This window comes from Phoxinus phoxinus (assembly GCF_949152265.1).
Source record: "Phoxinus phoxinus genome assembly, chromosome: 22".
NCBI lineage: Eukaryota > Metazoa > Chordata > Actinopteri > Cypriniformes > Leuciscidae > Phoxinus > Phoxinus phoxinus.
Genome location: NC_136897.1, coordinates 2795777 through 2808420, shown reverse-complemented (window position 1 = coordinate 2808420; position 12644 = coordinate 2795777). Strand labels below are relative to the sequence as shown.

At 39.0% G+C, this 12644-nt stretch overlaps 1 protein-coding gene across 4 annotated transcripts in view; it reads right to left on the bottom strand.

Annotated features, from left to right (window-relative positions):
- Positions 1-11992, bottom strand: part of lrp1aa (low density lipoprotein receptor-related protein 1Aa) — a 187818-nt gene extending 175826 nt beyond the window's left edge. For all 4 annotated transcript variants that reach the window (XM_079597544.1, XM_079597546.1, XM_079597545.1 and 1 more), the window contains exon 1: positions 11597-11992. In XM_079597544.1, coding sequence (XP_079453670.1) covers positions 11597-11693 — 97 coding nt within the window. In that variant the 5' untranslated portion in view covers positions 11694-11992. The remainder of the gene's footprint in view (positions 1-11596) is intronic.
- Between the last annotated feature and the right edge of the window lie 652 nt (positions 11993-12644).

Genomic DNA, 12644 nt, shown 5'->3' with positions numbered 1-12644 from the left:
TTTCAGTCGACAAATTTAAGCTATACGCTGTTGATAGTGGCTAACTTTTATTGAACACCTGAAAAATAGTGTTGTAATACAAACAATCTGGGGTTACATATACTATATGGGCTCTTATTTTAAATGTTCAGTACTTTTCAGTAATAAATACAGTCCATAAAGTGACTGATAACTGACTGTAAATGACATGCACGTGTTTCAAGATTTCCCTGCATTTCCCGCTGAATATGTTTGATTTCAATTTCATGGCTTGTTAACTTTGACTCTAGATTGGGAAATGTAAGTATTCCTTCTAAGTTATATACATTTGTATATTTTTGTAAATTTTATATTTCATTTAGTACAATTAATTATATATAAAAATAGTTGTTTACTGATGAGCTGAACCACCTTCATGTTTCTGTGAGAGTAATGTCAGCGCAGAACCAGCTGCTACTACAGGAAACGCATCATGCCAAACCACACTGAACGACAGCAGGCTTTGCACAGGACGCTCTCTTCCTTCAAAAGCAGCTTGACGAGGAGCAACAGAACGGAAAAGAATGCAGACGTCTCAAGATTTCTCAAGGTTTTAGTAAATATTAAAGTATAAATTGGACACACATTATTTTTCCTCATATTCTCCATTGTTGCGGCTCCTCTCTTCCCAGTCTGTCAGTAACGCTCGCACTGTTTCTCAGTGTCAAGGAAGGATCCTCGGAAGCTGGAATTTCGAGGATGGTTCGTCATCGACATCCGTCGAAGGATTGTTCCAATGTCGAGGATCCTCGGAATTTCAAATCCTTCGTTCGGAAAATTTCTCATATACAGGAAAGGATGCACATGTGTATCCTTCGCGCTCCCAAATCACCCACAATCCTATGCGCGCAGCTTTGCTATCTTGTTCAAAAAAGTGGGACAATTTAAAAACCAAGTACAAGGGTGGAGAAAAGCATGGAAATAATTGTTTATGCAAATTTTAACCCTTTCATGCCTGAATTATGATAACCTCAGTCAGGATTTTTTTTCCCTATGTGTTTTTATTGCTCTTGGCATGAAAAACAAGATTTGATTAGATTTTTTTTTTTTTTTTTTTTTTTCAGAGATTTTCAGATGTCCACTTGAGTTCAATTGCTGTACAGCAACCAAATCAATAGCACCCGAAAGATGGACCTTTTCACTGACGCAATGACGTGCACTTGCTAGCCTGATCCATTTACGTGTTCTCCGAATGCTAAAGATTAGCCTCGCTTAGCCTCTGAAGAAAAAAACTTGGAAGGACCAGTCCTGCCAAGGAAGTATCATTGACATTGAGAAACAGTTACTGTTTACTTCCTGTCTCTATGAAGCCCCTCCTTCTGAAAAGCACACTGTGCTCTGATTGGTCGGCTGGAGCAGTGTGTTGTGATTGGTCGAGCGCTTTGAGTGTGTTTGGGAAATGTCCCGCCCCTTACCATAACCGCCAGTTTAACACACTACTAACTAACTCAACCAGGCCCCGCCCCTTTATTCTGCGTATGAATTATTATAATGAGGAATATTGTGACGTGTTCGTTCCCGGAAGAAACTCAAGACTACATTGGAGGCGTTTCAGGAGTTCAGAAACACTGACGCTGATATAGAGAAGAACTGGAGCTTTTCATGAGCAACATTACACACTAAGGAAAGATCAACATGTGAAATATAAAAGCATAGGTTCTCCTTATGTGTTATTGCCAAAAAACATTATTAGCAATGTGGTTGCTGATGATTTTATGTCTGTTTATTAAATTAGGTTCAGAAATGGTCAGAATCTCCCCAAATAGTCATTGATGTAATGCTAATGAATGAATGTGAAATGTGTTTTCTTAAAATGCAAAGAGTGTAAGTTATAAGATAGTTTCAAATTATGTTCCTGTGTAAGTTATTAAAATTACTAACAAATATAGCCGTGATCCAGTACCAATGATTATGTCAGGTTCTTTAAGGAGATCGGGCATGTATGAGACGTTTTCATAAAGCATCGCAGTCCTCAAAAATAACCAAATACAGGACACCTGTCAATCTCTGGAAGTCTGGAAAAAAAATATGTCAGCAGGACAATAATCCCAATCACAAGGTCGAGTTTACATTAAGAGTAAAATAAGAAAGGCCAACATAAACACACTCAAATCCAAAGCCAAATGGGCCAAAATCACACATGACCGATATGACAGAAGACTCACATCTGTCATTGTTCAATGAGTCTGAGAAAGTTTGGCCACATGTTCTCAGGATATCTGAAGTTAACACTCGTTTAGAATCAAAGACCTAAACATTTTTTATCTAATGGTTATCTGTTAATTTTCCAATTCATCTTAAAAGTTCAAACTCTTTAAAACATTCTTGATAAACTTTTTATTGTAAATTTTCCACTATAAAGGTAAAAGTCAATTGAACGTGCATGAGTCGTGACAGATTTCTTAGTTAGACGGTTATTGTATGCTATTGATTTGGTCAAGTCTCTTATATAATTTACTATTTGTGAAAAGGAAATTGTGCATCCATATCCATAACACGTCAGGGTTTTCAGTTTTAAAACTTTACAAACGTTTACCAAACTTAATATCCACTGTATAAACACTGTAGAGTCTCAGACTTGTTTAGTGAGGTACTGTATATAAAGGCCGTCTCACACACATTTACACAACAGTCTAGTCTAGTCAAGCATGGCAACTATTCACTGGCGGCAGACTTCACACAAACACTTTAAACCTTCGAGTTTTGAAGTTTCTGAACTGGATATTCTTTTAGCTTAATTACATACATTTGAATGATCAAGTCAATTACCTAACATCACATTGGAAATATAATATGATTTCATGGTGCTGTGCATTCAAACAATAAAGCAAACACAAAGCCGAATTAAAAATGCAACTGATTCAAGCATTGAACTTCAGGTATAGAGGCAGACGCGTTGCATTCTGGGTAATGCAATAGCCTGTATAACTATCATTGCAATGGATATATATCTCCACAATTACAATATCAGTTCAAAACTAGGACATTTCAAACATTTTAAATAAATCAATCTTTTTTTTTTTCAACTTAAAGGATAATTCCGGTATTTAACACCTTGAGTCTATATTGTAGTTTGTTTTGGATGAACAAGAGTGGTGGTGGACAACATTTTTTTGACAATGGTTCCTCTCTCGAGTTTTTGACTATAAAAGAATTGGCCATGGACCCATTTAACATTGGAGTCAATGTGCATGTCCGAAAATGTCAAATGTCAAAATGTCAATGTCAACAACCTTTAACATTAGTTTTCAAAACTGTGCAACTCACCGAGTGATTAGTGATGTTAGTTGATGTTCCAGAAACAAAAAGTGTTGCGAAATACAGTTTCTGTCGTGTTTTATTCGTCATTTTGTAAAATCCCATTGAATTCTGTTGAAGGACTGAGTGCTCGAAAATTACGAATAAAACACGACAGAAACTGTATTTCGCAACACTTTTTGTTTCTGGAACATCAACTAACATCACTAATCACTCGGTGAGTTGCACAGTTTTGAAAACTAATGTTAAAGGTTGTTGACATTGACATTTTGACATTTGACATTTTCGGACATGCCCATTGACTCCAATGTTAAATGGGTCCATGGCCAATTCTTTTATAGTCAAAAACTCGAGAGAGGAACCATTGTCAAAAAAATGTTGTCCACCACCACTCTTGTTCATCCAAAACAAACTACAATATAGACTCAAGGTGTTAAATACCGGAATTATCCTTTAACATTTCAATTAGGTGAAAAATGAATGAGATCCACCACAAACAACAGGGTAAGAACAACCAGCATTTGTAAACTGGATGTTACCAAAGCAACTGCTGTGTGTTTGCTCTTTCCAATCAGAGGTACTTTGAGGAATCGATACCCCCTACAACGACCCAACAGAAGAAATGCAGGCCTTTCCTCGAACCTCAGGAACACTTGTATTCTTTCACTGAGCACATTTACATGCACACCAATACACTGATAACACAGATAAATCAGCTACTTGAATTAACTCGTTGTCCCGGTTTATATGACAAAGCAAGTAAACTGCGTTCACAACATGTCTACCAAAAGCATCAGGGGGGGGGGGGGTAACATTGGGATAACATAACAATAATGGGAAACATTCTCATTTTCCCATGGGCGTCAGAACCAGTGTCGGTGTGACGAGACCCACCCACTTTTTAAGACCAATGATATTGAACCCAATCACTTTTACCGTCTCTAATTCACCAGTTACATCTCTTGCCCACCGTGGCAGGAGTTTCAAGATTTCATTTATCACGTTATGAGATGATGGCTGAAGATTTGGTTTCAAAGCGAAATGTAAAATCGCCTTTTTGGCAATATTTTGGATTTAAACCCAATGCAAATGGGTAAGTTGGTTAAGCGAATTTGCCGCTGGCTCCAACAGAAAGCTGCTTGGTTTGAAAGTGTCTTGTACATTGCTCCGCTATTGGCAATAGACTTTTTTTGCCCACAAAATGTAGCTAATGTGACGGCCCTTTAAAGACACTTTCCTGTCACATCGCCAGACACTTCAATAAGCTGACAGAACACAGGTTAAGGTGCTCTAAACGTGCCTTATACCATGGTCTGGGTGAATACTCGATTCTGATTGGCTGCAGGGTGTCCATTAAAAAGAGATGTAGGACACCTAGTAAAGGAGGTCTAAAACCGTTAGATTTCGATTGTAAAACTGATTAAAATATAAACGAATGTTTTAAAAATGTGTTATTTGGCAAGTGAACATGGTATAAGCGGGCTAATGCCCTTCGAGGTGTCCATTGTCAGGTATTAACGGACTTCGGCGGAGGCAACCGTACGACGCATTAATACCTGATAATGGACACCTCGTCGGGCATTGACCCTTACGTAATGGGCCAACATCTAGCTGGGTCAATTGGTTTATATGCTTAAGCCATTTTTGACTTTACTCCGATAAAGGAAAACGGGTTCATGCATTTACATTACCAAATTGAATAATCGGGTTTGCATGTAAATGCACTGTCTCTGCACCAACAAATCCGATTCTCAAACTCTTCACCGTTCACGTCTCACTGCGTGAAAGCTCCCTCGGCTCTTCCTTCAGTCTGGTTTCCTCCATCTGAGCCTGCTGGCGGCCGAGCGAGCGTCTGAGTAATGTGACAGCTATGGCCCTGTGAGCTCAATGTTTCCAGCCCTGCGAGCTCCAAGAACAGCTCTGTTGTCATGAACACTGGTAAAACAGTCTTCACCCTCACTAACACGTTAAAGATGGCAAACACTGTCTATGGGCTGAGATGGCCGTCACAGAACTGACCAAGTGTAGAGTGCCTTGCTCATTTTTTAAGGAATAAAAACATCTTAAACTGGTTTAAACTGGTTTGCTGCTCTTAGTTGGTCTCCCAGCCTCATCGGACTGGTCTGGTGGCTGATTTAAAGAGATTCTGGGCATTTTTCAACTGGTCTGACAGGGAGACGAACTGGCTAGGCAGCTAAACACTGGCTTGGCCAAAGCTAGGAGACAAGATTAAGGCCTCTGTATACTTAAAGCGAAATCGAAGAAAGATCTGCCGTGACAGCATTTTGAACAAAATCAGGCCAAAACAAAGTTCATTTTGGGAGTTCGAAACAGCACGCCGAAGCAAACGTTCCAGAAAAGTTTGCTGAGGCTAGTAAACACCTTTGTACTACCATCGATCCGTGCCAATTACGTGATATGTTGGTGTGCACATAGGCTCCGCCTTCTTTCACATGGAAATCTTTTTTCCGGTTCATTTCTCCTATTCAGAACATGAACACACTGGAGAGCTGCTATATAGTAGAAGTGTACGTGAAACGAGAGACTGTTTTTCATGTTAAATAAGCAATCTATTGTATAAAGTGCTATAAATAAACATGATGTTGCTTTACTAGAGTGCCGAATTGCAGAGCTCATGCAAACCCACGTTGATCAGAGCCTTTCTTCTGCTTTATTTAAAAAATGCTGTTTTCTCATTTTGTTGCATGTTTATTTTGTTATTAAAAGGAAAGCACGCAGTTCGCTAACAGTATATCGCTGCTCATGTATTTCGTTCTTCGTGTAGGGGTAAAGTGAAGAAATACGCAAAATACTTTGGCGTGAGATTATCGGGGCCTTCAGGGTTTTCAGCAGGATAGTTCACCCAAAAAAAAAGAAAGTTCATCATCATTTACTCACGCTCATGTTGTTCCAACCTTGTATGACTTTTATTTTATCAGAGGAACACAGAAGAAGATATTTGAAAGAATGTTTGCATTAGGGCTGCACAATTAATCGAATTTCTAATCGCGATTACGATTATGGAGGCCACGATTTCGTAATCGTTAAAAGCCGCGATTACCAAAAAAAAAAAAAAAAGTTCACTTACATTATTCTGCGCAGAATGCGTGCTTAAGAAGTGTGTTTAGAGTAGCCTAATTGTTGTGAGAGGAGAATCACGACCACTTCAGAGAACCCAGCACAATATGAACTACCAGTGACGTAAGTGTAAGCTGAAATAAAAAGTCTCTCACCTCCGAAAAACTGACTTTTACTGTCAGGCGTTTTATGCTGTGCTCGTAGCGCCCACCTCAATTGCACGCGCAAATGCAGCGGAGCGCACTGTATATCGCTTCACTATATAAAGCGCAAAAGAAACTACAAGCATGCAACATCTGAACGTCGTTACGTTGTAAATTAGTAGCCTACGTCACGAAATAAAAGTAAAATACCAAATAAATCCCGTTACTGGTAGGCTATGTCGTGTAATAGCTGAGTAGGATTTGCATGCAGGTTTGATGGTCATTCTACTCATCAGGAGCAGTTTCCATGTTTTATTAACAGTTCATGTTAGTATTGTGTATTCACCATGATAACTGTTGTTTCCATAACCTCCAAAATGCCACTTTATTTTCACTTTGGGTTATTTTGCATATTTTTAAATGACTGTGGTGGCTCATACCAACATTGTATTGTATTGTATATATATATAATTTCTAAAAAAGTGGGTCGCTCCTTGATGACCATGTGAAAATGTGGGTCCCATGGCCAAACGCGAGGAGAACTACTGGTATAAAGCTATTCAAAACATCATTCAAAGTAAAGTCTGATAATCATAATTAATAATAGCAATTACAATTTCAAGGGAATAATCGACAATTATGATTTTTGTCATAATCGTGCAGCCCTAGTTTGCATTTATGCAAAAAGTACATGTGAACCCATAAAATAATTTTAGTTTCTGATAATTTTGTAGTGCTTTTTGTCATTTCTGTAGTTTGAAGCCCCTGGTGCTGTTGTTGTATGAAAAAGATCAAAGCGAACAGTCTTTAAAATTTCTCCTTTTAAGTTTACAAAAAACAGTCATACAAATTGAGTAAGTGATGACAGATTTCCCATTTTTGGACAAGCTTTAAACCGTTAGAACAAACAAGGCAGCCTAATCACAAACCGAAACAAATTACCTAGTTAAGATCATTAAAGCACAAGCACATCATGCAACATTATCCACATAGCCAACGGGGCGGATGGGGAAGAGCAGTCTTTCTCCTGTCATCTTACTTTAGCTCATATACACCCCTTTCCCATCCATGTTACTTCCTTTCTGTCTTTGATATTTAACATTTCTGGGAAAGCTGACGCAAGTTTCTCCACCAAACATCTTGTTAAAAACAAATTGAGAGAATATCCACCCTCCTCTCCACCCTCTCCTCATGCATACTTCCAAACAAATGACCTTTCCCGATCCAGATGTGTTTCACAGTTGAGTGAAGGAGACGTGAGGTTGGGGGTGGGGAACACACTCGTCCGTCTCAACTGTTTATTTCCTCCTCTCTCCATCTCTCTCTCTCTCTCTCTCTCTCTCTCTCTCTCTCTCTGTCTTTCCTGTGCTACATACAGTACGTATCTCATATCTCTTCAGCTCTCCTTAAGAGTTCCCCATCAGTTCAAACTCTTGAAATGTCAAACCCTCAGGGGGCAGGTTACCTGTCAGGAAATATAAAGACATCGGTTGCACACACACTACTGGCTGAATGGACTCAAGAGGAAGTTTGTTCAACCCAAGCACAACAGTAAAATTGTGTCTTTATATCTTAGTCACTTGGTCGTTTTCTCACACAAAAATCACACAAATGGCTTCCGGATATTTGGACATTGCCATTCATTGTAATTATAATACAAAAAGCCATACAAGGTTAGATGAGAAAGGCCAGTTCACATCAAGGACATCCACCAAGAATACACAGCACAACTATAACGATCCTGACGCAGAAGAACTATATCATTGGAACCACTTTCAGAGTGTTTTTTCCAGTTGATAAAAACAATAAACAAAACAAAAAAGATTAGAGAATGATTAAAGATTCCATCATTTTATCCCTTAGAATTCATCTTTAATAAAAAAATTACATATTAAAAGTTTTTACCTGTGAAAACAATTTCTTCATGCCTTAAAATAGCTTGAATGTAACTCTACACCCTCGCTTCATTTAGTATACGCGGATACATGAATATGCAAATTAGTCTCCGCCTCCACTCACTCAGCTCAAAATACCTAATCAACTCACTCAAGTTTACTGTAGTAAACGCTACATGATGGCAAGTGGAAATACTGGTTTAATTCATCCATGTATGTTTGAACAGAACTGATTCAGAAGAAGTGAAGACTGAATTATACAGGCTCGTCTACAAGTCAATGTATCCGAATAGTAATGCGTTTTATGTATCGCTCTCTACAATGTCGGACACATAACGGTAATTAATATTAGCCTTTTAAAATGGCTTGACTACGTTATAAAACAGCAAATAATGTGATGCTAATGTTACAAAAATCTGTATTCTTAGAAACGCTTTGAACAAATCAGAATGTCAGTGGAGAAAAGCATATAGTTTATCATAACATTGTAATATATACACTATACATAATTCACCAGCTATATTGCTAAATGTACCTGATGTTATATCAACAGAAAAATATACTTGGATAACCTGGCTTCTCTTGAAACTTCACTGCTTCAGGGCAGTTAATGATATGCTAAAGCCCGCCCACACGTTGATCTGATTGGTTACAAGGTAGTTTGTGACTTGACTTTAAAAGGCTTGAGCATTTAAAGAGGCAGACGACGAAACTGCAGCGATTATAAACTAAGTTATCATCCATTAGTGTGGATGCCAATAGTTATCATTATAGTTATCATCAGAACTGTCACTTTTGGGTCTATCTTCTTATTTACAACTAAATACAACCACTATAAAGTCATATTGGTCAGGATAAACGTAGCGGTTCTGGTGGACCTGAGAGCATGGCCTATATATAATTGCAAAATATACATAAAACACTTTTAATAAGAGCAACTGTACTGTACACTAAATTGTTGAAATGACCAATTATGTGCGATTTCTGCACCACTAACGTCACCAAGTGTAACTGCAAGAAATAACTGTTTTCTAAAAGGTCCCCATCTGCTGAGACTCAAACAGACGGTCCTGCCCCAAACTCAAGCTTGAGCCAATGTTGGTGTTGTTGAGCTGTTCGGGAAGTTTAGACAGTCTTACAGTCACAGTGTTGCACTTTTCAGAGGACTTTTCTTTTAGTTGCACTGGGATATCGTATTTTACCATTGCACACTGCAACTTCACCCAAATGCCAAACTTTTGCACTCGAAATTCTTTAAAAATATACATTTGAAACTCGAAAAATTAGAATATCGTGCAAAAGTTCATTTATTTCAGTAATTCAACTTAAAAGGTGAAACTAATATATTATATAGACTCATTACATGCAAAGTGAGATATTTCAAGCCTTTATTTGTTATAATGTTGATGATTATGACTCACAGATTATGAAAACCCCAAATTCAAAATTAGAATATTGTGAAAAGGTTTTCATAAGCTGTAAGCCATAATCATCAAAATTATAACAAATAAAGGCTTGAAATATCTCACTTTGCATGTATTGAGTCTATATAATATATTAGTTTCACCTTTTAATTTGAATTACTGAAATAAATGAACTTTTGCATGATATTATAATTTTTCAAGTTTAGTAAGGCTGTTGACAGATTTTGAACCTGACACATGGGGAAAATTGAAGCATGGTGACAATTGATCATCATCATGTCATCTCAGGGCATGCTGTGTGTAGGACCATATTCTGGTATTGTAAATCCTGGTTTAATATTTGGAGGTTGCTTTAAGAGGGACACGGCAGTGAGAGTCACCTCAAAAGACCCAGGAGAAAACAGCGAGCTTCTGTGTGCTTCTCTGATAGAGGCTCTTCATTAACACCAGAACTGGACATGAAGGCGTTCAGCTCACTCCGAATGCATATCCTATACTGCGGGAGACGCCATTGTGAGAAAATGATGGGTTATTATCATAGCCATTTAAACTGCACACTGCAGCCTGTGAGAAACATGGAAATAAGAAATAAAGAAATAAACTATTACTCCATTCTTAATGACAAGGCCATGTAATCAACCATGTGTGTGTGTAGGTTAGCATGTGTGTGAAGAGGCTTAGTGGACAAACATAAATGCAATCTGTCAAAACCTGCCTTGATACGTCCTCCTCAATGTCAATGTAATGTATAAAGTGTGTTATTTTTTTCATTGTTAAAAAGAGTAAAGTATTCCTTTTGTTTCAGGGACAGTCTGTAATTATCCGGAGCTTTATGTTAAAACAAAGAAGTCTGTGCTACGTCCTCATTCGCAGAGCGAAACAAGTGTGTAGTTGTTTCCAGAGTTATGGATGTACTTGCACACAAAGCAGTTTACTTATTAGATGACTTGTTGCGCACACACATTATACAATACAGTATGTTGACTTCAGTCCAGCATCTAGCACTGAATACACCTTGACAAGATGACAGTGTGATTCAGTGAGTTCTAGATTATTCCTCATGAGGAGAGCATACTAGATTGCTCAATGCACTTCAGCTTTAGACTTCACTACAGACTGCATGCATGCTAAACATAATGAGCAAAAGACAGACTGCAAAGCTTTCAGTGAAGGCGCAAACAATCCATCATGCATTCAGTCCAGACACCGCCACTCTTCACAAACACATGTATAGTTTATTGATGGAGAGGGCCTGCTGGACTGCAGATGCACACACACACACACACACACACAGCCTACTCATGAGAGCTGTTCTGATTCAACACAACACCACTGAACAAACAAGCTCCTTCATTCAAGGAGGACTGGACCTCTACAAAACTCAACAATCCAATCCTATTCGCATCTGTAAATCGTCAGTAACATGTTGTCTGGTGCAACACGCAAAGCTGATGTGTAAAAGTTGCATGTGTCGTGTTGTATTCTGGGCATGTGCGCTGTGATGGTTCATCCACAGATTATCAATGCATCTGCACTCCTGAGCTGGTTATGCGATGCATGCACTGCTACTTCAAGGTAACCCGTTATCTAATGCATTATAAGACCGTGCACAGTCCTTTACGTGGAGACATTTTATATTCGGCTCAGAAACTGAGCATCAACGCATCAAAGAATGGCCGTCTTGATTTGGCGGATAAATGCATGGCAACAGTTGCTGAATTGTGGGTGTTGTGTGATGATGATACATGTACCAAATGAAAAGCCATCCTGATCCACTCACCATCTATTGCTCTCGCAGGAAGCAACACCTCCGAACTGTGTAAAACCCCCAAAAAGATCAATCCGACAAGCAGCCTGCCAGCCGCGAAGCGCAACATTATATGTCACAGAAGAAAATCCAGAAACAAAATAGCAAATAAAATGCAAAAGCAAGGTCCGATGATCCAGAGACGCTGCAGTCCGATCACGGCTGATGCGCCTCTCCAAATGCGCACACTGGCGCAAAAGGCTTCTTCTGGCACACACGATTCACGTATTCCTTGAATGCATGGCACAACCTATGGATGATATATGTCTGATACTCGGCATCACCATGGAGACGGTGCGTTAGAGCATTCCTTTGTTCAGGATGACAGCAGCGCTCCGCTCGGTGCCAGTGACACCTCAGTCTGAATGTGAGCCCGATTCGCTCTGTTGCTGCTGGTAACACAGATTGGGCGAAATGTGTGGTCCAATCCTGAACTAGTGATGTTCGACTCCTGAACCGGCTCACTTTTGCATGAGTTGAGAGTCGGACATCAATTGGTTCAAGAAATCCGACCTGTCTGGTATTTGAGACTGTAGGGAAATATTATATTCATGATGAATACATTATGTCTAGATATAGCCTATAGCCTATATTCGCGTTGCCCAGATCTTTGTGTTATTTCGTGTATTTATTGCATTTAATGCAGATTAAATGTAGCCTATTTCTTTATTGCATTTAATGTGACTGATTGTAGCTGCTGTAATAAAATCACTAATTAAGGTCTGACACAAAATGAGCCAATAACTGGCAGGCTAAGTGACATGACTCGTCTTGAAGCTTGAGATTAATAAACATGTATTTGTCAACATGTATTAAGCATGTACAACAGGGGTCACCAAACTAAGGCCCGCGGGCCGACTCAGGCCCGCCACCCCCCTTTGACTGGCCCCCCAGCCCCTCTGCCCCCCACTACTTGAACCGGCCCTATGAGGCAATCCCCAAAAGTCGTCATGGTACGGGCGTCACAGTTTGGTGCATACATTTACACTGAGAATACACGGTATAAAATAAATAAAACTTG